Source organism: Typopeltis vanoorti, chromosome 16, assembly GCF_054136105.1.
Source record: "Typopeltis vanoorti isolate ZY-2024b chromosome 16, IOZ_Tvanoo_1.0, whole genome shotgun sequence".
NCBI lineage: Eukaryota > Metazoa > Arthropoda > Arachnida > Uropygi > Thelyphonidae > Typopeltis > Typopeltis vanoorti.
The window spans coordinates 24,027,364-24,051,793 of record NC_143564.1 but is presented as its reverse complement, the minus strand read 5'-3'; the positions used below and the strand labels follow the sequence as shown (position 1 = coordinate 24,051,793).

The 24,430-nt window shown below is 34.3% G+C and overlaps 1 protein-coding gene across 1 annotated transcript in view; it reads left to right on the top strand.

Annotated features, from left to right (window-relative positions):
* The first annotated feature begins 1,510 nt into the window (after nucleotides 1-1,510).
* The window catches only part of LOC150097898 (death effector domain-containing protein-like), a 126,359-nt gene continuing 103,439 nt past the window's right edge, over nucleotides 1,511-24,430 (top strand). Inside the window, exon 1 of the mRNA XM_090406707.1 lies at nucleotides 1,511-1,882. Within this exon, the coding sequence (XP_090262833.1) occupies nucleotides 1,540-1,882 (343 nt within the window). The 5' untranslated portion in view covers nucleotides 1,511-1,539. The remainder of the gene's footprint in view (nucleotides 1,883-24,430) is intronic.

Below are 24,430 nucleotides of genomic sequence, written 5' to 3'. Positions count from 1 at the left end.
CATGTATAATGCTATGCATTAAGGGAAGGGCGACTATCCAAAATTTATTGTAGTCTAACCAAGTGGGAAAAAACCTTCCAACATTTTTCTCTAAATCCAGAGTAATTTAATAATAACCTAAGACTTTTTGGTAACTCGTATAGGTAAATATGACTTCTCCATTACTTCCACCTGAGTATCACCACCTCTGGGTCTGGCTCCCATTGACGAGACCTCAATAAAGGTCGAAACCGGTCTGGGTAGTGGCCCTTCCCTTAATGCATAGCATTATACATGTCCGCAAGGAGATGTGTTTGCATTATGGGAGAACTAAGGCAAGTGATGAGAGCTTAGGTCACCTTTACCACGAGTTGCCTCAGTCCTGAAGATACTTCAGGTGCAAACTTTGTTTGCCTACACTTGGATAAAGGATTAAACTAAATTTATAACTTAAATCTATCTTCGGGCGGTTTAGTGCTAAGGAGTGCAAACACCACTTCCTCTGAGTTAACAGGCATTTTTTAAAAAAATGTTTTTATAACATAGGGAATAAAAGGCGTTAGTTGATTTTTTTTAGTGTATATATACTGTATAATTTTATAAGTTCTTTTATAAATTTTATAAAGGATTAAACTAAATTTATAACTTAAATCTATCTTCGGGCAGTTTAGTGCTAAGGAGTGCAAACACCACTTCCTCTGAGTTAACAGGCATTTTTTAAAAAAACGTTTTTATAACATAGGGAATAAAAGGCGTTAGTTGATTTTTTTTAGTGTATATATAATTTTTAGTGTATATATAAGCGCCTCCGTAGCGCAATTGGAAGAACGACGGTACATTGCGCCCTTCGATTGGAATAGGCCTAAGTTCGATTCTCGTCGCGACGGGAGGAATCTTTATCTGGTCGATTTCAATCGAAGGTGAGTTAGCCGATCTCATATGGAGGTAGCAGGGTTTTTTCTCCCGGAAACTCGGGTTTTTCATCCCGCATACAGACAAATCGGCCCTTCAGAACACACGCAATTTACAGACAAAAATTACTAGTTGTGGTGGTGTTGGAAGTGGGAGGTAGATGGCGTTGATGGAGATGATTCGCAGTAGAGGTTAGGTGTAGAGACAGTTGTAGATGTCCTCCCACGATGAGTCTTCGGACTCCTTGGAGGTATCAGGAATAATAATAATAATAATAATAATATACTGTATAATTTTATAAGTTCTTAATTTCATTTCAAATTTTACTTTAAGAGGAATAAATTGTTTTGTATTATTTAATGAAGTGAAATTTATTTTTAAATCTGAACTATGTTCTCAATAATCTAAATTGCCCAATTTTTTTTTTTTTTTGAAGATTTAGATTATTAAGATTACAAAAAAAAATTCTAGATTTTATTAACCAAAAAAACGGAGTTTGAATTATTTTATCTATTTTGTGAATTTTGTGAAATTAAAACTGAATGTTTATATATTGACCTTTAAACTATCGCACCGCCGTCTAGTGCAGGATTCTGTGTTCTAGAAGATGAATTTCGTCTGACGTACGTAAATATAAAACTTACGATAATGGCTACTACTCCTATTTCTGAACAAGTAGGTTATTACAAACCATTTTCTTATTTGTGTGAGATACTAAAAGCTATAAGAGCTCATCTGAAAGACGAAGAGGTTACTTTATTATCATCACTTGCCGGAAAGTTAAATGATCCTTTTGACAGTACATCAGTATTCGATGGTGAGAGCTTCAGCTGCAGTTCGAAACTCAGTCCAAGTGGTCAAGATCCTTTTATGTTACTTATGAAAGTTGGATCTTGTGATGAAACGAATTTTTCTAAAATCAAATATTGGCTGAAACATATTAAGCGTCATGACCTTTTACATATGGTAAACGTAAAGAGAAATAGTAAGGGTAAGTTTTGATTTGACATAATCTGAATTTACAATGTTCCAATGTAGGGTTGTATTTTATTTAGGAATAAATAAATAAATGTTATTTAAAAGAATCTTAGGATTATATTAATGTTACGGTTTATCCAAAGCTGGAGATTTCATTCGAAAAATTGGGTTATCAAAAAAGAAATTTGGCTTATCGTTTTGTTATCGCTTGTATGACTGGTTATAGCATGATACATATGGAACAGACGTAGTAAGATGTCAGAGCATTTTTTTGAAATTGTCTTCGTTTTACAATATTATTTTATTTTTTGTTAATGTGTATGTTTCGTGCTTGCTGCATGAATGAAAGCTATATTCATCATTACTTCCAAAAATTGAATGATTAATCGTAGAAAGTAATGTTTGTTTGATTCTTTTATTTTAACAACAAAAACAAGTTAACGTATAGTAGTGATTCGTATTATTATTATTATTTCCCAAGACCTCATGGAGTCAAAGACTCATATGGGAGGTCCTTTTATCACACACACACACATCTTATCATACCATGTCTTAAACACACTCAAACTTCTTGCAGACACCACACTCTCAGGCATTTGGTGTTAATTATTGACAAAGCGTGAAAAAGAATGTCCCGAATCTAAATTCCGATATTAGCATGTCAATAGCTGATGAATCAGGCCTATGGCTGGGTCAGTATTCCTGACTGTAATCCGTGTGTGTTCACAGGACCAGTTTGCCTGCTTGCGGGATGAAAAACCCCAGATAAACTGGCAGAAAAACCCTACTGTTCGTTCCCATGACCAGCTAACTTGACTATGGCTGAGGAAGATCCTTAAGCTCCTCGCATCATCGATGGGAATCGAACCTAGGACACTCCTTCCCCAAGCATATGGTTGCAAAGCGCAAAGCCATTAGACTAACTGTGCGGACAGTAGATATACTAATTTGAAGGCTTCTGTAAGCATTGAGGTGTTGTTGTAGCAAGCAGAGTAAGCAATAATGCACTGATCAATAGGTGAGGTTTTATTAATAATTAGTTTCCACCTGTAATAACACTGCTAATTAACATTGAAATTTTTTAAAGGGTTTCCAATTATAGCAGGACATTGTCTATTACTAATTACTTTTATTATTATGACACCTCCAAAAACCCCAGTGATGGGAGGAGGGGTGCAGACTGCTCCTCCATTACACACAACTCACTATCTCTTACTTTATCTTCCAACTGCATACAACGTCAACCACCCATCACCAGCAATAGTACTTTTTGTCTGTAAATTGTAGGGTGTTCTCTTGGTCCATTTTTCTGTATGTAAGATGAAAAACCAGAGTTTTTGAGAGAAAAAAAAAACCTTGCTAACTCATGAGATCAGACAACTTGCCTTGAGTTGAAAACATTCTCTTCATGCTGAGAATCGAACTCAGGTCTTTTCCAATCAAAGGATGCATTGTCCCATTGTTCTAGTTGTGCAACAGAGGTGCTTATGAGGAAATACCATTAAATGTGTTTCTGCCTTTTTAAATATCTTAGTAAAATAATTACTATATATATATATATATATATATTAAGTTTCTATTAAAATTCATATCCCTGTGGAGAACAATACATTACATAGAAGCTAGATTATTTTGTTTAAAAGTTATTTTTACTTGTGCAGTTTTGCTTTTCCATATCATGTCCAAAGTGCAATTGGAAGCAAGGAACACATTATTTGGTTGTAAAAGATTTCAGTTTGAATCTTATCATGACATGAAAAATATAAGGTTTTTTAAAAGCTGAAAGTGAATGAGTTTCATATAAATGAAGTTTCATTCTGTGAAGCAGGCAAATCACCCTGAGAATACAGTCTTTTTTTTTTTTTTTTTTTTTATGGGCAGGGAATGGTATTGCATACTGACACCTCTATTAACAGTGAATTTAAGGAAACAGTACATTTAGAAATGATTTTTATATTCAGCAATTTTTATCTAGTAGGCAAATAAGCTTAGTTATTCAATTACATTTATATTTTGTGAAGATATTTGCTATATAAAACTTCTTTTTTTTTTTTTTAGAATAAAATGCAAAATATTATGGAGCCATCTATATTTTATAGCCAAATATAGAAAAAGAATGTAAAAAGAAACAAATATGGTTTCTTTCTATATTTGTCTATAAAATATGGATGGATCCATTATATCCTCAGTTTTAATATTCTTGCTTATTTTAAAAATTATTGTATATATTTTACCTTTTGTTATAAGCTTGTACAATAAATTTATGTTTAATAAATGTGTGATATATTTAATTTGCTGCTCTTATTCCAACAACAATACTATGAAGTAAAAATATCAGTAAATAATTTTTTTTAGTTTTCATATCCTTTTAATTTTCAATTTTTCCTACTAGCAAAGAATGAGTACTGGTAATGAAAATTTTACAGGTACTGCATACAATTAAAAAAAAAATAACATTTAATGGGTGAAATTGAGTTGATCGTGGAGTGGAAGTAGTAAAATCTGTGGATTGTCTGACTGTCTCTCTCAATGAGTCCTGGGACACAATGAAGGTGCTAAGTAGTAACAGTGTGCCAAATTTATTATGCCAAAAAAATTGGTATATCTCAAGAATGTTTTACGAAGTATTGTACGGTCACACTTCACTTTGTAGAACCGATCTTGGTTTTGTGCCAAGAATAATCAATTCATGCTGAAGGGGAAGAAAGAAATAAAGGATGCATGAATTGGCCAACATGTGCTTTATGCATGAATTTTTCAATGTTGTACAAGCAAAATAGTTACCACTCGAAGAACTAGAATTTTCATAAAAGAAAAGTTAATTTTCCTACATATACAATAATAAACATTCATCCCACGAAACGCAATGATCATCCTAATATCGGAATGGATTCTCCTTCTTTTGACATGCACAGAAGTGTCAAAGGGTCTCGCATCTGTGGGCGTACAGTATCCAGGTTCTTAATCTCTTAATTTTTTTCTCCCCTGTTATTTACAGTTTTCCAGTAATCAGTTATTTTGCTAATTTATAATTGTCATGTTAATTTGGCAGCATGGTGGTAGAAAACACTCAACAGTAATGCAATCAGGAATATACAACAGTGATACTGGAAGTAGAAAAAAAGTCAAAAATCTGGAATGTGGAAAGGCACCTGGAGTAGATGATATTCAGAAATGCTCAAATAATGAGGCATAAAAGTTTTACAGTAGCTACACTGCATAATTCAGAAGGCCTGGTTATATGGTCAAATTCTGGATGATTGGAGTAGAGCTCTCACAGTACCCATCTATTAAACATGTGAGAATTTCATAGATATTTCCCTATTGAGTGTTTCTGGCAAGATTTATCCAAGTATTCTTGAGAGGTTAAGAAAAATTATGGAAGGGAACCTTAGAGAAGAACAAGTTGGATTCAGGCCAAACGGAGGTTGTCAGGATCAGATTTTCACTTTAAGACAAATAGTTGAGAAATCATTAGAATATAACAAGGATCTGCATTTTAGTTTCATAGATCTGGAAATATTATGAAATCAAATGAAGAGTTATGCAGGGATGCCCACTGTTTCTATGTTTTTAGCATTTTCATCCAAGAGCCCATTAAAGAAGCATTATCCTTAACAATGGAAAAGTCAATGGAAAACCAATCACACATATCATATGCAGATGATGTAGTAATTATAACAGATAAATCAAATCTCCAATATAAACCAGCAGAAATTACAATGATTATAAATTCAAGTAAAACAAAGATAACAAAAATTGGAAGACACCTGGAAGATATACAGATAACAATTAATCAGGAAACCACAGAACAAGTTAATTTCAATTACCTAGGAGTAAACAAGACTTCAAATTTAAATGACATAGCAACAATAAAACACACTCTCCATGGCATGGTGAATGATGAATAAACTTAATTTTATTAAGTTTATTTTTTTAAACAACTGTAAATATAAAATTATATGAAAGTATAATACTACTAACAGCTCTCTACATGGCAGATACTTGGACCATAAAAAAAAGAAGCAGAGAGGAAACTGTTAGCTTTTGAGATGAAATGCTTCAGGAAAATAAACACTCATTGGACAGAACTTAAGTGCTTCAAGATTTGAATATCCCTAACTCAACAATTTTTATTCATAGTGAAGAATTTATGGAGACACAACACGTGTTAGAATAATTACTTTACTTAAACTTTAGAAAAGTAATGTTTGACATCCGACGTTTCTGTATTGACGTTATCATCAAGAAAAATTCATATGTATAAGATACAAGCTACATGACACTGCACTGTACAAAAGTAAGATGAATCTAAATGCTTGTTAATTATTTAGCCTAGCCTGACCTCTTGTGGAAAAAAAAAATTAAATAAAAATAAAAAAATACAATAAAAAATAAAATTAAAAAAATAATAATAATAAATCAAATAAATTAAGGGAAATTAAAAAAAATGAAAAAAATAAAATAAAAACAAAATATAAACAGAACTGCATTAAACATTCCAAAATCCTCTTGTATTGAAATCTTCTGTTTGGGCTTGTTCTTGTTGCTATACAGATTGCAGATGGGTCCTCCATATTCTTGGAATGATTAATCCATCATTTTTGTTTCGGTTTGGATAAGCATTTCACAAGCTTCTTTGAATTTCTTTCAAACTAGGTTTTGGTGTGGTGTAGGGACTTGGTGCCTTTCCAATCAAGTCTGTGGCATGTTTCGAGTGCATGGTCTGATAGGCCTGTTTTGTCATAGAGGTATTTAATGTGTCGTTTGTGTGCATCTTTTCTGATTGGGATGGTGCATCCTGTTTTTCCTATGTATGGTAGGTTACAGGTACATTGAATTTTGTAAATCACTGGGTGGGCCAAGGATGGAAGAGGATCTTTGGAAGAGCTAAGTAAATTCCTTAATTTTGTTAGAGGTTTGAAGGTTGTCTTAGTGTTGTATTTAAGTAGTGTTCTATCTACATTTTCCAAAATGCCCCTAATGTAGGGTATGGCTATGGCACAGAAGCATAGCTAGTGAGGGGTGGAGGGGGCGGTCTGCCCCGGGTGGTATTTTGAACCTTTTTGAACTTTTGCAATTAATTCTAAAATACAGTCTTGAGAAGTCATTTCCAAATATTGTAATACTATTATGAAATTTCCTCACAATCGCTGTAAATGTTGCTAGTTGTGAGAGGAGTTTTTCTAAATAAAATAGATTAAGAATTACCTACATTATTATGAAATAGACTTCGCCAATGTCATAGATTTTGCTAACAAAAAAGCAAGAAAAATAACATTTTAGAATGTTGAAATTAAAGTTTTACTTCAGAAATAAACATAGTGTTTTAATTTATTTCCCTGTACGTCGTTTTGACTTTTTGTAGTATTTTTGGTGTATATTGAGAGAGGCAGTAAACTCAGGGACCGCCCCAGCCAGCACAAGCTCTAGCTACACCACTGCTATGGCATTCTTGTAATCATTTTTGTTTTTAGTGGCATTTTTATGGAGGATCTTGTGAACTGTTATTTTATTGTATCCATTTTTTACAAACGTTTGGCTAATAGTTTCTAGTTCTTGGTTCAGAGCCTGTTCATTGGAGCAAATTGTTAGGGCTCTATATTTAAGGGTGCTGATGATCCTTAGTTTTTCTGTTGGATGGTGATATGAATTTTTATGTATGTATATATTGGCCTGTGTGAGTAGGTTTGCAGTAGACTGAAGGAGAGACAGCCTGAGGGAAGACGTGTGACGAGTATATCTAGTAAATGAAGAGAGAATGCATGAAAAATACATATGTATAAGATTCAAGCTTTATAAGATACAAAAGATACATAAAAGATAAGATACAAAACAACAAGTAGTTTTCATGATGATGACTTCAACCGAGATCGAAACGTTGAATGTTACTTTCGTAAAGTTTAAGTAAAGTAATTATTCTAACACGTGTGTTGTGTCTCCATAAATTCTTCACAATGATTGCTGACCACCCTGTAACCATAAAAGAAAGAATCAACAATTTTTAGCACAGTTAAAAAGCATCAACTTCATTGTTTTTGTTACATTGTTCAAATGGGACTTGACAGACTTCCTTTCTGGTATTTGAGGGCACTACAGAGGGTACAAGCCTCAGAGGAAGACCAAGAATAACATGACATGAAGCCCTTAGAACTGCATTGGACTTTCATTTATGTTGGCATATGAAAGAGCTTGCTTTGGACAGAGAATGATGGTAGGCTCTTATCCATGTGGGAGGACTCAACCCATCTTGAGGATGGAAGAGAAGATGTGGAAAAGCGCATGACAGGGTGCCAAGAGAAAAGCTGTTGAAAATGCTACACGTATATGGTGTAAATTGGACATTATATCAAGTGGTATTTAGTCTGTATTTGAGTTGTAAGCCGGCAGTTAGAATTGAAGGAGGTACAGGAAGATGGTTTAATGTTAAATCAGGTGTGAGACAAGGGTCACATTATCTCCATTGTTATTTGTCATCTGTATGAATTACATTATGAAGGAAAGTGGTATTAAACCTGATATCAAAATTGGAAATGTTAATCTCAGCTGGACCTGTGAAAGGTTGCCTATAGTACATTAAGACCGTGGGTGGGCTATGGAATTTTTTCTATTTTTGTTATTTTTTTGTATATTGTAATTTTTATTTATTTTTACATAATTACAAAACCCTTCTCTAGAGACCAAATCTGGAACTTTTTCAGGTCACTTCAGTCCTATAATAAGCAGGAAGGTGATCTCACACTGGATGATGAAATTCACCTCCCACTTCAAACATCCATCCATGCCCATGGCAGGATTCAAACCTGTAGCTTATTGATTTCAGACTGGGTACACACCACTCAGCTAACCAGGCTGGTTAAATTAATATCACATTAATCCATGTCCCTCAACCTTTTATTGAATATTTTCTGTTTTCATTTCATCTTTTCTGAACGCGGGTGACAATAATGAGAGTACACAGTTATCATACATTAAAACAGGAAAATGTGTTAGAAAGACATGAACTTAAAAAAAGATTCATCACACTTGTAATCTCAGAGGCTTCTCAATGGAAACTGGATAATTTCTTGAGTAATTAATCTCTGTAGAATAAGTGAATGTTTATTTGCCCAGATTTTATGTATACTTTGCATAATGTGTTTTAGAGCAGCCGTGAACTGTTTCTTGTGAGAAATTTTTAATTTAAAGAATCATATTATTATTATTCAGGATATGATTATTCAGATATCCTCCATGGAGTGAAAAGACTCATTGTGGGAGGTCCTTTCTAAGAAACACAAGTCTATCAAGACTCATCGAGAGAGGTCCCTCCTAGGAAACACAAAGTCTATCATATAACTCCTTAAATGCATTGACCGTTCTCACTCTCACCACTCCATCAGGCAATGCATTCCATGGTTCAACCACCCTCCATGCAAAGAAACCACTCCTCACCCTCTTTCTCATAGTTTCCTTTTGTAACTTCCAGGGATGGCCCCTTGTCATGACTCTTCCCTGTTCAACCAAGCGAAAGAACTCCCCAGTGTCAACCCTGTAGTTTAATTTCAATTTCAAATTGGAATGCAAATATTTCAGAGATATGAAGTAAGGGAATAGACTATTATTTATTCAAGCATATTTTTTTCCTTCTTGTTTAATGATGTAATAAAATCTATAGCTCACAAAATGTTTATTATTATTATTATACAAACAACTCCTGGATTTGAATCATCAAGGGAGGCAATTGTATTATGAATTCTGACTCTGATGGAGATAATGTTTATCATACCTTGTCTTAAATTGGTTCAATGTTTGTGCACTATTTTAATATTATACATTAGAATTCAGTTTTAATCGGGGCTAGAAAAAAAGGGGTAAATAATAGCATATCTTATTTATGCAAAAAAATACAATGGTTTAAAATCACGATTTATGTAAATACTTTTAAGATAACTTTCAACAAATTGTTCTGGTCAATTTGGAATCCATATTTATCCTCAAGAAATACCTAATTTGCACATGTAGGCCTAATTTTTGAAAATTGGCATGACTGAATCAGAGTTTTTAAGAGTTATTGTCCACCCAGATGACGTGTACCATTTATTTAAATAAATTCATCTTTTTTTTTAAAAAAAAAAAATCGCATGATAGTATTCCTAAATTTCTAAGATAGCTTATGAATTGTTCATGAAATTTAGTAGCTATCTTAGAAAGAAATCTCCAGCAATGGACTTCACAGTTTAAATACATTGTGCTTATTTTAATTCTACATAACTTTTAAATACTTTAAGTTTTAATTAATTCTGTTATATAGTAAATTTTTATATTTTAGTGGTAGTTTTAGATTTAAAATAGTTTTGCGAACAGAACATTGTATTTCTTAATTAATCTAATGCAAAAGTTACAAAAGAAAAGACTTCAGAGCAGGTTAAACAAATTATCTATCGCTAGTGGGAGAATGCATGAATAGTCAGGAAGTATGTTTTTCACTAAAAATAATTAAATACTTCCTATTAATTTTATTGAAGAATTAGTTATTCATGTTCATAATAATATTCATTTCATGGAAGTTGAATATCCTGTTAAAATTTTTTTTTGTGCTTCATATGTAGTTGCAAGACATAGGACCTGCTGATATTACAACGAAGATGAACAGAAAATATTCATATATGGAGGTTTGCACTATTATGACAGTAATCCAATCATTTGCTACACAAGGTTCTTTGTGAAATAAGATTTTAATCATATTTTTCAGAGAGAAATACTATACAAATGAAAGGCCAATATAATTTCAATAAAAGCTGCATTGTATTTCACAATAGAAAAATACTGATGATATCAGATGTTTACATTACCTAATGTACAATTTGGAACGAATTTCCTCTCTAGGTGCATGCAAACTTAGTTTCATTGGCCAATGATTGTTGGGGAGAAAATAGTGTTTAAATAAGTTTATCAGCAAAGTTCCATGCTCCTGATAGATATGATGGGTTCTCGTTCCATTCTGTCTTCTACCTAAATCTTATGGCAGTCAGTTAAAGCATAAGGAGTCCATGTTCTACGTTCTTTCTGTTTAGTTTTTTTGCAGAGTTCATCTTGACTGGAATATATGGGAACACTGTTTTGATATGTTAACTCAGCAAAAGATTAGGTTCACTGTATGTGAATCTATTTTTAATTCAGAAGCATCATCTATATTTAGATATAGATATGATTTAATGTTACTCTAGTAATATAGTCTGTGTATAAGAGTAATTCTGAATATCGTTCTGCCCAGCCATTGAATACTGTTCTCACATTCTCCCTAAAAACATTTAGCTCAGTACAGAAGAGCCATTAAGTTGATTAATGACCCATTCACACAGGTTTTCTGTTTTTGCTGTTTGGATGACACATCATCAGAACTAGCATCAGTAATTCCATTCTTTGGAATCTTTTAAAATGCATGCAGCAGCTATTCAACATCCTTTGCAGTTCTGCTCTGAATTCACAGAAGAATTTTTCTTAATTTTAACTTATTCTTTCTACTGCTCTCTTTAGGAAATATGTAAGAGAGACCGTTCCAAAAGAGTACGATTTATAGGTTTTCAAATTGAATGCTAAGTTTTCTTCTCACATTTCTGTCCATCTATGAATCAAATGCATATTATAGATTAAACAACCTTTCCTGGATAGGATTACCATTATATACAAGACTATAGAAAAAGACATAAGCTCCCAAATCTCATTGAGTGAATATAATATTTTTCATTTGTTTTCCCTGTTAATAGCTTGTAAACATTTTCTGTTTTAAATGAACCTTCAGTGACCCAAAGCTTTCATTCACTCTCTTTTATGACTGCTTTAACAACACTTTGTGTGTGTGCATGCACGTACATGTATGTACATAAACTGCATCTGCTAGTCTTGTCATGTCTGGACTTCATTCTGCATGAAACAATTCAAAAAAGGTTGAATCAGTTTTCATGGAACAGTTTTTAACACAAGAAAAAAAAAGAAATTAGTAGGCAATTTTTAAATTCTTGTTGAAATCTAACAATGATTGCACTTTACATGAAGCTCAAAATACATTTCACTGTGAATGTGTTTCACTAACACAAAGGATTTAGTTTATTTATTTACGTCATATAGTATGGCTCTCATCAGATGCATTTAACAGTTGCTACCCAATTTGAGTCTGGAACAAGTTGCCCATGCTTACTAAAGCAGACAGGTGCAGCTTGGACAGAGAATTAGCCCAATTCTGAAATCAGTCATCCATGTTTTTCCCACTGTAAATACCAATAATCTGCATCCTTATAACTAGGAATTTACTCTGTATTCACTATGCATGGCTAACTGTCCTCAAGAGTTGTTTTGGGAATTTGGTCCTTTAAATTCGACATTCTCACAAGTATAGTTTTACAAATTAAGCCCTGTCAAGAAAGAATCTAAATTGGAAATTTTGAGCATTGTGCAAATGCGTAGAATGCTGGAATTCAGTGGTAATGGAGTTGTATTCCTTCAGATACTTGAGTTGAAACTGGTTTTCTTAGCAATTTCTGTCCTCAAGTAAAGCTTTTACAAGTATAGTTTTACAAATTAAGCCCTGTCAAGAAAGAATCTAAATTGGAAATTTTGAGCATTGTGCAAATACGTAGAATGCTGGAATTCAGTGGTAATGGAGTTGTATTCCTTCAGACACTTGAGTTGAAACTGGTTTTCTTAGCAATTTCTGTCCTCAAGTAAAGCAAGCATATTTTATTTGACATTGTGATCTTATTTCCTCTTTTACTAAAAAGAAGATACCTTCTACTTTGGCTGTATGATTAGTTTGAAGCTCTCTCTCATTTAAATATATATTTTGTACATATGATATTCTTTATCATACTCTATTATCTTATTTCATCCTGACTAGTGGGTTTTCAAATTGATCTTTTGCCTACTTTTGTATTTCTTTCAATGGCCCTACATTTTAAAATGTTCATGCTTTGTCAACATATTTTTAAATGTTAATCTTGAATTAATACTTGAATTAATAATTAGTTTGGAGCTCTCTCTCATTTAAATATATATTTTGTACATATGATATTCTTTATCATAATCTATTATCTTATTTCATCCTGACTAGTGGGTTTTCAGATTGATCTTTTGCCTACTTTTGTATTTCTTTCAATGGCCCTACACTTTAAAATGGTCATGCTTTGCCAACATATTTTTAAATGTTAATCTTGAATTAATACTTGTTTTCTTATTAAATAATACATTGGGATTGTTCAGATCCATAAATCCTAACATGTAATAAATATTTATGGCACTGTTTATCAAAAATGTGAACACTCACTTAGGTTGATTCACTGTTAAGGAGAAATACTAATATCCATTGTTCTGTACATTAAAGTAAGGCTTTAAAAAATTCTGTGGGTCTTATATATAGACTCCTAGTGTATTAATTCAGTATTAATTATGTAGTTTTTCTACTGTCTTAATCCTTAAGTTAGAAATCCATATACCTAGTCATGGGAAAGTGTAAAATTTTTTGTAATACATTAAATGTTAGAAACAACTCCTGGTATAATCTATCAAGATTCAGTGTAGCTGTATTTATATTTTAACTCTAGAAGAGCAGTCATAAAATTGTCTGTTAGTTGAAAGCTGCTTTCAAATGACATGTTAGTTTTTTGTTTTGTAATCCTTGCCTTGTCTGGCAGATTTTATTAAAATATCAGATTTTTATTTGGTTTTTGGTCAGTGTTTTATAATGCTTCAATCTTTGTACTATGTCTCAAATCAAGTTCAAGATCTTGACTTTATTGATTGCAAATTAAGTGGGCTTATAGATCACAGTAAAAATGTTGGAAAGACTCATCAGTCTCATAGTATGTAGGGGAGGTGGGGGGAACAGGATACACTCAGTTTGGAGAGGCTATCTATCCCCCATCTATGGTATATGGATGTGTCACATTGTATCCTGTCATTGTTCAATCTAGTGTTGTTTATAAATGCTTTGGACACAAGGTATCCATAGATGTTTTGTTTCCAGATATATTGAATGCTTAAAGGTTCTACTTCAAAGTTGATTGCTGTTCTCCTTGTTTGTCTTGAATTAAGGATGAACAAGGTTTGTCTTTTTAGATGTGGTAGAACTATGTTGCTGTTGGAAGCTATTGTAAAGTCGTGGGGTCTTCATAATGATATGCTTCACAAATCATTACATGAAAAACGAGATGAAAAGCTATACTTTAGCTAATGAAAGAATAGTAATTATACTTAGTATTGTAAGATTACACTTTGAAAGTAGCCATTTTACAATAATGGGAATATATGCTCTGGAATAAGAAAAAATAGGTAACAGTGAAATATATATTTCATGCTGATATAGAAAATTTGGAGATATTGTTATAAAAAGGATTATTTGATAATTGCTGGAGACTTTAATGCTAGAGTGGGGGAACCAAAGTTTATCACAGATTGTAGGCAAATACAGCAAATATTTAAATCAAAATGGCAGTAATCTGAGAGATTTCTCATTTTATGAATTAAACATAAATTTTTCTAAAAAAAGATCCACAAATATGCAAAGTGCTAAGCATTAGGATCAATAATAGACCATATAATAATTTTTTTTTAAAAAACAGTATCTTCACAAGTAGACCCAACAGTTTGTAGAGATATTATTATATTCTGACCATTCTGTGGTAATCTCAGAAATAGCAGTACAAGCAAGATGTAAATAATAAAAACTACAACTGTAGTGCAAAGAAGAAAGAAACTACAAAAATTACTTAATCCAAGCAGTTAGTATTAGAAATATACAGTATATGCAAAAAAAAAAAAACTACTGAACTTAGAGACCCCTTTCAGTACAAACAGTATGAGATATGCTGTTTGACTGCATGCACATTAATAGAAGAGCATGTGTAGAGTCTACACCATTACATTTAGCTGTAGCAATTGTGTTGGTGAGCATTATTTTGATTCATATGGAGTTGGTAGAGCAAATAGTCCAAGCCATTCCATTTTCTCTACAAGTGTTCCAAGAGGACAGAGCAACCTGTCACACATCACATAGTTCTAGAGCCTATTTATCAGAACACTTCCCCAGATGGCTCATTTCGAGGTTCACAGTATTCCTGTACCCTTCATGTTCTCATCTCATATCGCTTGATGCCTTTATTTGGGATATGTTGAAGGAATGAGTATTCCACCATGACCTGCCTTTGTACTTTGATGAACTAAGGGATAAAATTACATGATATGTCCCAACCCTTGTTCTCCAAGATTACAGAGAACTTTCGCATATGCTATGCAACCTGTCTTGAAATAGAGGTGACTATTTTTAGCACAATCTACCATCATTAATGCTTTATTTGACCAAGAATTGTTTGGAATAAATGGGTTTATTAACAAAGAAATATATGTTTAAACAATGATATGTGCATGCAGGCACTAACACTGAACATATGACTGGAGATATTGTTGATAAAGCTCCTTCCATTGGAATTACCTCATTTAAATATAATTTTTAGTCTTGTACACCTGAAAACTATTTTTAACTTCTGGACAGTTAAAGGTTGAGAAAAAAGGGATACTTGGTTTATCTTTGCCTATAAGTGGAATTTTATTCTCTTATGAAATGATTGTCTGCCAAGGAGTTCAAGTGGAGAACAGTTAGTTTAGCTATTACTTGTTAGTAGGTGAAATTAGTATAGGAATGTCTGTAGTAGAGTCTCATAGGCCCTATATAACAGTGACTGAATTTTCTTACTAAAATGGATGAAAGTCAGTTTTGTTAATATCTGCTTCTATGAGGGTGTTCTGAAAAGTTCTCTGCCTCGACCATAAATGGTAACACTATCGGCAAGATTTTTTTTTATTATTATTCTAAGTCTGTCATAAGCATCCATGTGAAATTGCAAGTCATTCTATCAAGTAGTTGGTTTTATACAGCTGTCTGAAGCAAAAGTGTTGTCTGTATCCCTTGAAATGGATAAAATTAAGTATCATGTGGTTATAAAATTCTTTGTAAAAGAAGATTTAACTCCAAAAGAAATTCATCCGAAGTTCATAAAAGTTTATGAGTACTCTTCTCCTTCGTTTAAGAAATGGGCTGCTGAGTTTAAAGGTGGCTGTACCAGCCTTGAAGAGGATCTACATGAAGGATCTCCAAAAAGTGCAACAACACCATAAATCATTGATCAAGTGTACGATATGGTATTGAATGACCAGTGAGTCAAAGGGCGTGAAATTGTTGCGACTATAGGCATTTCAAAAGAATGTGTAGGCTATATTTTGCATGAAGAATGGCAAATGAAAAAGCTTTGTGCAAGATGGGTGCCGTGCTTGCTCACAGCAGATCATGAAAATCAGATCTGCAGAGATTTTCATGATCACTCATAAAAATCTCTGAACAGTGCTTGGAGCATTTTAACAAGAATAAAACTGATTTTGTGTGTCAGTTTATTACTATGGATGAGACTTGGATTCACCATTGGTTTCATCAGCAGGAAAGGTCATGGCATCAGTGTTTTGGGATGCTAAAGGCATTTTGGTTATGAATTATCTTGAAAAGGGTAAAACGATAACCAGGGAATATTATTCTGATCTTTTAACCAGAGTAGACAAAAAAAATTCGTGAGAAAAGGCCTGGTTTGCAGAAGAAAAAAAATCATCTTTCATCAGGACAATGCACCTGCCCAAAATTAAGGGATCTGCACTTTGAATTGTTGGAACATCCACACTATTCCACAGATTTGGCTCCCTCTGACTTCTATCTCTTCCCAAAACTAAAACTCTTCCTTGCTGGTCAGCTTTCTTCAAATCAAGAGGTGATTGCAGCTGTAGAGGGGTATTTTGCAGATCTTACTGAGAATCACTATAGGGATTAATGGCACTGAAGCTTCGCTGGAATAAATGTATTAGTCTTAAGGGAGATGTTGAAAAATAAAAATAATTTTTAAATTATAAATTTTTTCATTGTTAGGCTGAGAAGTTTTCAGACCACCCTCATACTTATTTCCAAACTTTATTTGAGGATTATAGCTCCGTAGTTCCTACAATCCTTGAATCCATGAGGATGGTAGATCGTAAATTTGTTGTCAAGTTTGTCATTATTTTCATTCCTTCTGGGAATACATTCCTTTCTGTATCTCCTGTGGATGCAGTATTTAGTCTCATCTATTATCATACAAATCTTAGTTTTCTGTTGTAGTTTTGTCCAGTAGTTGGTCTGAGAAGTTTTCAGACCACCCTCATACTTATTTCCAAACTTTATTTGAGGATTGTAGCTCCGTAGTTCCTACAATCCTTGAATCCATGAGGATGGTAGATCTTAAATTTGTTGTCAAGTTTGTCATTATTTTCATTCCTTCTGGGAATACATTCCTTTCTGTATCTCCTGTGGATGTATCATATAAATCTTAGTTTTCTGTTGTAGTTTTGTCCAGTTAACATTTCAGTTGGTTTGTTTTGCAAAGAAAGTTTGAATTGCTTTTTAGAAGTTCCATCTTAGTCTAGGGAAGTAGCTGTAATTAGGATTTGGATTTTATCTATATAAATTAATGGTCTCTGTTAGGAATTATCAAGAACTGTATGCTAGGCATGTGGCATTTTGTAAATTTTGAGTCATCAAGGTCAGGTTGTAGCCTTATTGTCTTCAAGTTGAAAGTGGCTATATCCTTTGCATCATCAGTCAAGCAAAGTTTCAATCTATTTTGGCTATTTTCACTGTATCCTCATAAATTGGCCATTAAAATCTTTAGGATATTGGTGGTGAGGTAAAAACAGGAGTTGACCATGATGTACAGTATGTTTCTAAGTCATTTGTTTTGCTTTTAACTTTTAAACCAATAAAAAATTCACTTTATTTTATAAAATTATGTTCAGTATATGTCCAACGAATGGTCCCATTTTTTGTAACTCTGCTAAGATGTCTCTTCCAGTTGATTGGCAGTTCTGGCTTGGATGTTGATTTTTAGGTTCTGCAGAAGCTGGTTTATTTGCTTAGATGAACTTTTTCTTTCAGATTTCCCATCCCCATTACCAAAAAAAAAAAAAATAAATAAATAAATAAAAATAAGTCAGGCTGTCAAACAGGAGAGCATACAGACCAACTGAAATTTCTATGTTATTTTGCAGTTTGGAAAAATTCTCTTAAAAATACTCAGTTTTTCAAGCATTCTGTACTATAACTCCCATCCTGTTAGCGCCACATTTTCCTTCCATACCTGACCGCTTCAAACTCTGGAAATGACCCAGAATGTTTTTGGTCATTGAACTGTAGCAGTCATGTATAGAAATAGGATTTTCATCTTTGTCTTTGAAAAAATTATGGCCAATCATGTTTCTAGCTGTCACACTGCAACAAATTGATTTTTTTAGACGCAGTGGCCTAGTGTGGGATTTTATGGGGTGTCCAGAACCTGCAGTTCTGCTTATTAATGAAACCACTGCTGAATAGGAGCTTTGCCTATTATTTTTGACGAAAAAATATTTAGAGGTTGGTATCGTGCTTTGACAGCTCTCGACAATAGGTAAGGCTTTTGTCATCTTGAGGTCTTAATTCTTGAACTATCCATATGTTATAAAGATGCTAGTCGGCATGCAATATCCGATGCAGGAATGTTATTTAGATCCTTCATTGCAGTGTCTGTCTTACAAAAGTTTTTGTAACTTATTGTTTTTCATTTTCATTCATATGCTTTGTAACTCTATTGCTAACAGTGATGAGCTTAGGTTGGAAGGACCTATGTTCATATTGTTTCTAGGTTATGAACCTATGTCAGGGCCTTTTCAACTAAAGGTGAGTTAGTCACATGTTGAAGCAAAAGGATTTTTCCACTTAAAAAAATCAGGTTTTTCATCCACCCAATCACACAGGCTGATCAGAACATACGTGTATTTGACAGACATAAGGCAGTTAATCCTCTATGCATAGTCTATTGTCATATCATTAGATTTTTAGTAAGCCTCTTACTTGGGCCTAGCATGTTAAGGAAAAGATAAATGGTAGGTTTCCACAAATGTTTTAATAAATGCTGATCACTATATAATTTCTAAAGAACAAGCTTGATGTATGTTTCCTGTATATTTGCTTATTTTTTTTTTGAAGTTAGAACTAACATCTGAAACATCCAATTCTGTCACTCAGATGAACAGATCAAAGTTAATACTGTATAACACTTAATATAATCAGTTTGTGTGTGTATGTGTGTATAATCAGTTAAAAATTAATATATTATAATTACTTCAATTTTTGATTTAAAAAAAAAACTTGACTACACTGTACTCAGTATGCCAATTTAAGAAGTGATACTTGTCTACATGCTTATTTATGATTACAGTTTATTAATACTGTCTACTCACACACTTAATTTTCTTCACAACACTTATATTAGTAGTCTGTCACTTTTTATATATACCCCAGCTGTTAATTCATATATTAAAAGTGATTTAAACATTTTTATATAATTTTATTATTATTCAGGCGTCCGTGGAGTCAAAAGACTCATCACGGGAGGGTCCTTCCTAGGAAACACAAAATCTATCAAGACTCATCATTGGAGGTCCCTCCTAGGAAACACAAAGTCTATCATACCACTCCTTAAATTCATTGACCATTCTCGCTCTCACCACTTTATCAGGCAATGCATTCCATGGTTCAATCACCCTCCATGCAAATAAACCACTCGTCACCCTCTTGCTCACAGTTATCTTTCGTAACTTCCAGGGATGGCTCCTTGTTATCACTCCTTTCCGCTGTTCAACCAAGCGAAAGAACTCCCCAGTGCCAACCCTGAAACCACCTCTGAACAGTTTAAAAGTCTTGATCATATTACCCTCCTTCTTCTATCCACCAAACTCTGCTGTCCACATTCCCTCAGCCGATCCTCATAACTAACATTGTACAGTTCTGAAACCATCTTTGTTATCAGTCTCTGCACCTTTTCCACAGTTAATTTATCCCCTTCAAATCCTGGGGACCAAATTTGAGAATAAATAGTCTAAGTGTGGTCTGATCAGGGTCTTATACAACAGAATGATAACTCTTTTATCTCTGCAGGTCAGCGTCCTTCTCATTATTGCAGCAATCCCCTGTGTTACCATCACCACCTTTGCAATTTGTCCCCTAAATTTCAGGTTTCTATCAATCAACCCCAGATCTCTTGTCTCCCCTACTTCCTCTAGTATAGCTCCTCCCATAGAGTATGCAACATCCCATTGATGTGTTCCAAACTTCAAGACCTTACATTTTGCTGCATTAAACAGAAACCCCCATTCATTTGCCCATCTGTCTAGCTTATTCAAACCTCTTGCAGGGCTACCACATCTGCACTATTACTAATAACCCTTCCCAGCTTCACATCATCTGCAAACAACTGAATATCCCTTTGCAATCCACTGAGAATGTCATTGATATAAAGATTAAACAATATAGGTCCCAGCGCTGAGCCCTGTGGGACCCCATTTGTTACCCTCTGCCTCCTTGAAACTGCCCAACCATACACAACTCTCTGATACCTATCGGACAGCCAATCCTGAATTCAGTTGACCAACCTGACATCCAAACCTATGTGCTGCAATTTAAATATCAGCTTATCATGCGGCACCCTGTCAAATTCTTCGCTAAATCCAAGAAAATCATAGTATATGCCTTTCCTCCATCTACTGCTCTTGTAACTTTATTATAAAAGGCTAGCATATTACTAAAACAAGAGCACCCCTTCACAAATCCATGTTGACTCTCACAGATAACATTACCCTCATCTGCCCAATGCTGTATACTGTCCCTCACTAATTTCTCCAAGATCTTAACTACTAATGACACGCAAACTGGCCTATAATTAGACACTTCCAGTCTGCTACCACCCTTATGTAATGGCACTATCTTACCTTCCTTCCATTCCCTGGGCACCTTTCCCATAGCCAGACTTTCATTGAAAAGCTAGGTCAAAGGAGCTGTCAGTTCTTTAGCACATTCTCTCAAAACTTGTGGTGAAATACTATCCTGTCCCACAGCTTTACTGACATCCAGAGTATTCAGTATTTGGAACACACTCTCCTCCTGCGGCTCTAAACATTGAACCTGCCCTATCCTCTAGTATTAAAATTTACTACTCCAGGATGAAATACTCCAATAAAGTGTTCATTGCACAATTCCACTATGTCCTCTGCATCAGTCACTGTATTCCCAATTTTATCTCATAAAATGATTCTTCCACAATCATTTCTCAAACTACTGGCCACATAACTAAAAAATTCCCTAGGATATTCTTTGGATTTTAGGGTCAATCTCTTCTTATATTCTAGTTTTGCCTTCCTTACCATACCAATCACTCTCCTAGCCTGTATCTTATATTCGTCATGCATCTGCTCTTCACCTGTCACCTTATATCTCTTCCATAGCCTCTTTTTTGCATGCAGTTCCTGTTTAATACTGTTTGTCATCCACTTTGCTTTTCACTTGCGGAATATAGCTTACTATTACTGCTAACAAATATTCCTTCACAATTTCCCAAGCACTAATGATGTTCTGGCCTTCCAATTCCTCCCTCCATGAAACTTCCCCAAGTTGACGTCTAAGACTCTACTTTATAATTCCAGATACGTTCCTGTCTCTTTGATACTCCTGCATGTCTATTCATTCCAAGTGAAAACCACATGGTCACTCTCTCCAACTGGTGGGAGAGATGTCATCTCGGTTATTATCAACTCTTCTGATGCTATGACCAAATCCAAAACTACTGAACCTCTTGTTCCCTCTATTACATGTTGCCTAAGACATTTGTCCCTCAAGAATTCTAGAAATTTCATTCCCTTATTGCTACATGCATCTTCCTCTCTCCAATTTATACTGCTGTAGTTAAAATCTCCCATAACAATCATTCTTCTTGCACTTGCCAAGCTCAACTGTCTAAACATTTCCTGGTCTCCACCCTCTGTGCTCCTTGTTTGTAGCAATACCCCACTAAATATCCTGTCTTGCCTACCTCTATATGCTTTCAAAATCATTAGTGTCATTACCTTCCAAAGCCTCCACTCTTAGAGGACATAAGTCATCCCTTATCATAAGCAGTACTCCACTACCACGCTTTCCCTTCCTATCCTGCCGAAAAATGCTGTACTCTGCTACTTCTATTCCTGTTATTATATCCTCTTCTGTCAACCATGTCTCAGTGATCCCAATAATCTTTGGCCAGGCTGATGCTATCAGCTCCACCAATTCATCTCCTTTATTCAGGATACTCCTGGCATTAGTATAAAGCATAAAAGTGCCACTTTCTATACCCAGCATTATCCCCTCTAGACTCCACTGAGCTCAGCGTTACCTAATGTCATCCACCTTCTCTCAAGTACCCATTCCCACAAGAGGCCACCCCTGCTACTATCCACCCAGGGCATTCTAGTTTCCCTGCATTGACACACTGACCTGTTCAGAACACAATCTCTCCAGATACCTATGTCCTTCCTCATTCAAATGCAAGCGGTCTCTTGCATACAATTCCTTTCTGTCCTCAAATGCTCTTCAAGCATCCACATATTCCAATCCTCTCTTCTGACACATTCTAGCTATTATGTTATTCAATATTACTGCTCTTCTGCTCAACTCGTCACTATCATTCGTACAACCTCAAGCACGTATCTCTCATCTCTCGCTGCCCAATTACCTCTCAAGTCATTTGTTCTTACCATCACAATCATCTCATCCACCCTTTCACCACTCTTAATTGCCATAGCCACACTTTCTATCATTCCTCCAGGCAAACACTCCTCACATAGCCTATCTTGAACATCACGGATCATTGACTCCCCATACATTACACGTCTTACCACCCTGTTTCTCGATTGCTCACATACATCCCCCTCTCTCTCTTCTAACACTTTCTTTCTGTGTTCGCCTACTTACTTGCCTTCCTGACATCACTATCCCTGGTTCCAGTGCTCCCTTGCATTCTTTTCATTCCTCTCTCCTACTGCTTCCATTCTTTTCCATTCTCTCCTCTTCCATCATTCCCATAACTTTCTCTCTCTCATTCCATCTCTTCTACTATTCCTATTCTCTCCTCTTCTATCATTCCCATAACTCTCTCTCTCTCATTCCCTCTCTTCTACTGTTCCTATTCTCTGGTTTAATACTGTTTGATATTCAGATGATAGTAGTTTATGCATTTTTTCCATTCTTATATTCATAGTATTGATTTTTTCACTGGCAATTTTTATTTCATTTATCACATTTTGTTACAGCAAGCATGTAATTAAATTAAGAAGCTTGAAGAATGTAACACTTAAGAGAATGATTATTGATCTGCTTTGAGTAAAGAACTAAGTTTAATATCATCTGTTTTGTCATTTATGATAAATACAAGTTTCTTAATTTGATTCATATATAAACAGTGAAGCGAGGAAAAAGTTATCTTGTCTGATTTAATAATCTCCCTATACATTCTGTAAGCTAACTACTAAGTTGCAAATTAAAATATAAGTTATATCATTTTATTATTGAGTAACAGGTCATTTATTCTGAAGAATATTTTTTTCACTCCATTATATGGCATGTCTTTGTTTTTATTAACATGACACCCAAGGAAAATGCCTCGTCACAGGACAGCACTCCACATAAATGGCCATCTACACACACCAGTGTAGATGGCCATTTATGTTTCTCTTCTTTCCACTGTCATAAAAGCATGAGCAGTAGTTAGTCTTCAGAAAGCTACCTTTGTGATACATAACATCTATTCTTTCCAAATTTTTTATAATAATTTTTGTTTAGCAACTTCATGTAACTTTTTATTCCAATATTGCTCTCTGTGTGTGCTTTAAAGGAAGCTGATTTTTACTGCAGGTCTGCAGGTTTCTTCTCTTTCTTCCTTTTATCAGCTACTACTGTCCCTTAAACAATGAATGTATATTGGCAGGTTGCTATATGCATCTTAACAGATTTAATAGATGGTGAAATAGGGATGCCAGTTCAAATGAACAGACTGCATGTCTGTGAAAGAGATTAAAAGAAATCATTGAACAAGTGTCATTGATTTGCATAATTGTTCTTCTGCACTGAATCATGTTTTTAGAGTTCTTTAGAATCATGCTTTTAGAGTGAGAAGAGGGTTCTATGTGATGGATTGCTACAGTGGATTTGACAAACAAACTACAATTAATTTTAATAGTTGTTAATAGAGGTAAAGTAATGTCTGGAGTAAAATAGAAAATTTAGTTTCTTGGATAGAATCAGTGTATATATGATGTACATATTAAGTAAGCTAAGGAGTTAAAGTGATCATAGTGAGAGAAATCTCTTGTTTATTGAGTGTGTACAGGGTGTTCGGGATAAATTTGACAGTTTCGTAAGGAAAAAGAAAATCTTCTTTGTATCTATTAAATTTAATGAATTGACAAAAAAACATTACAGGCAGAGTTAATTACAATACTATCAACAAGATTTACTCAAAATAACCACCATTAGCATCGATCACAGCTTCAATTCTGCTTCGGAACCTCGAACAAGCTGATGCTACAGTCTCCCTGGGAAGGGCCACAAAAACTGTTTTAATTTTATCCATTAACTGGGCTTTTGTATTACTGGAAGTGCGATTGGTGTCTT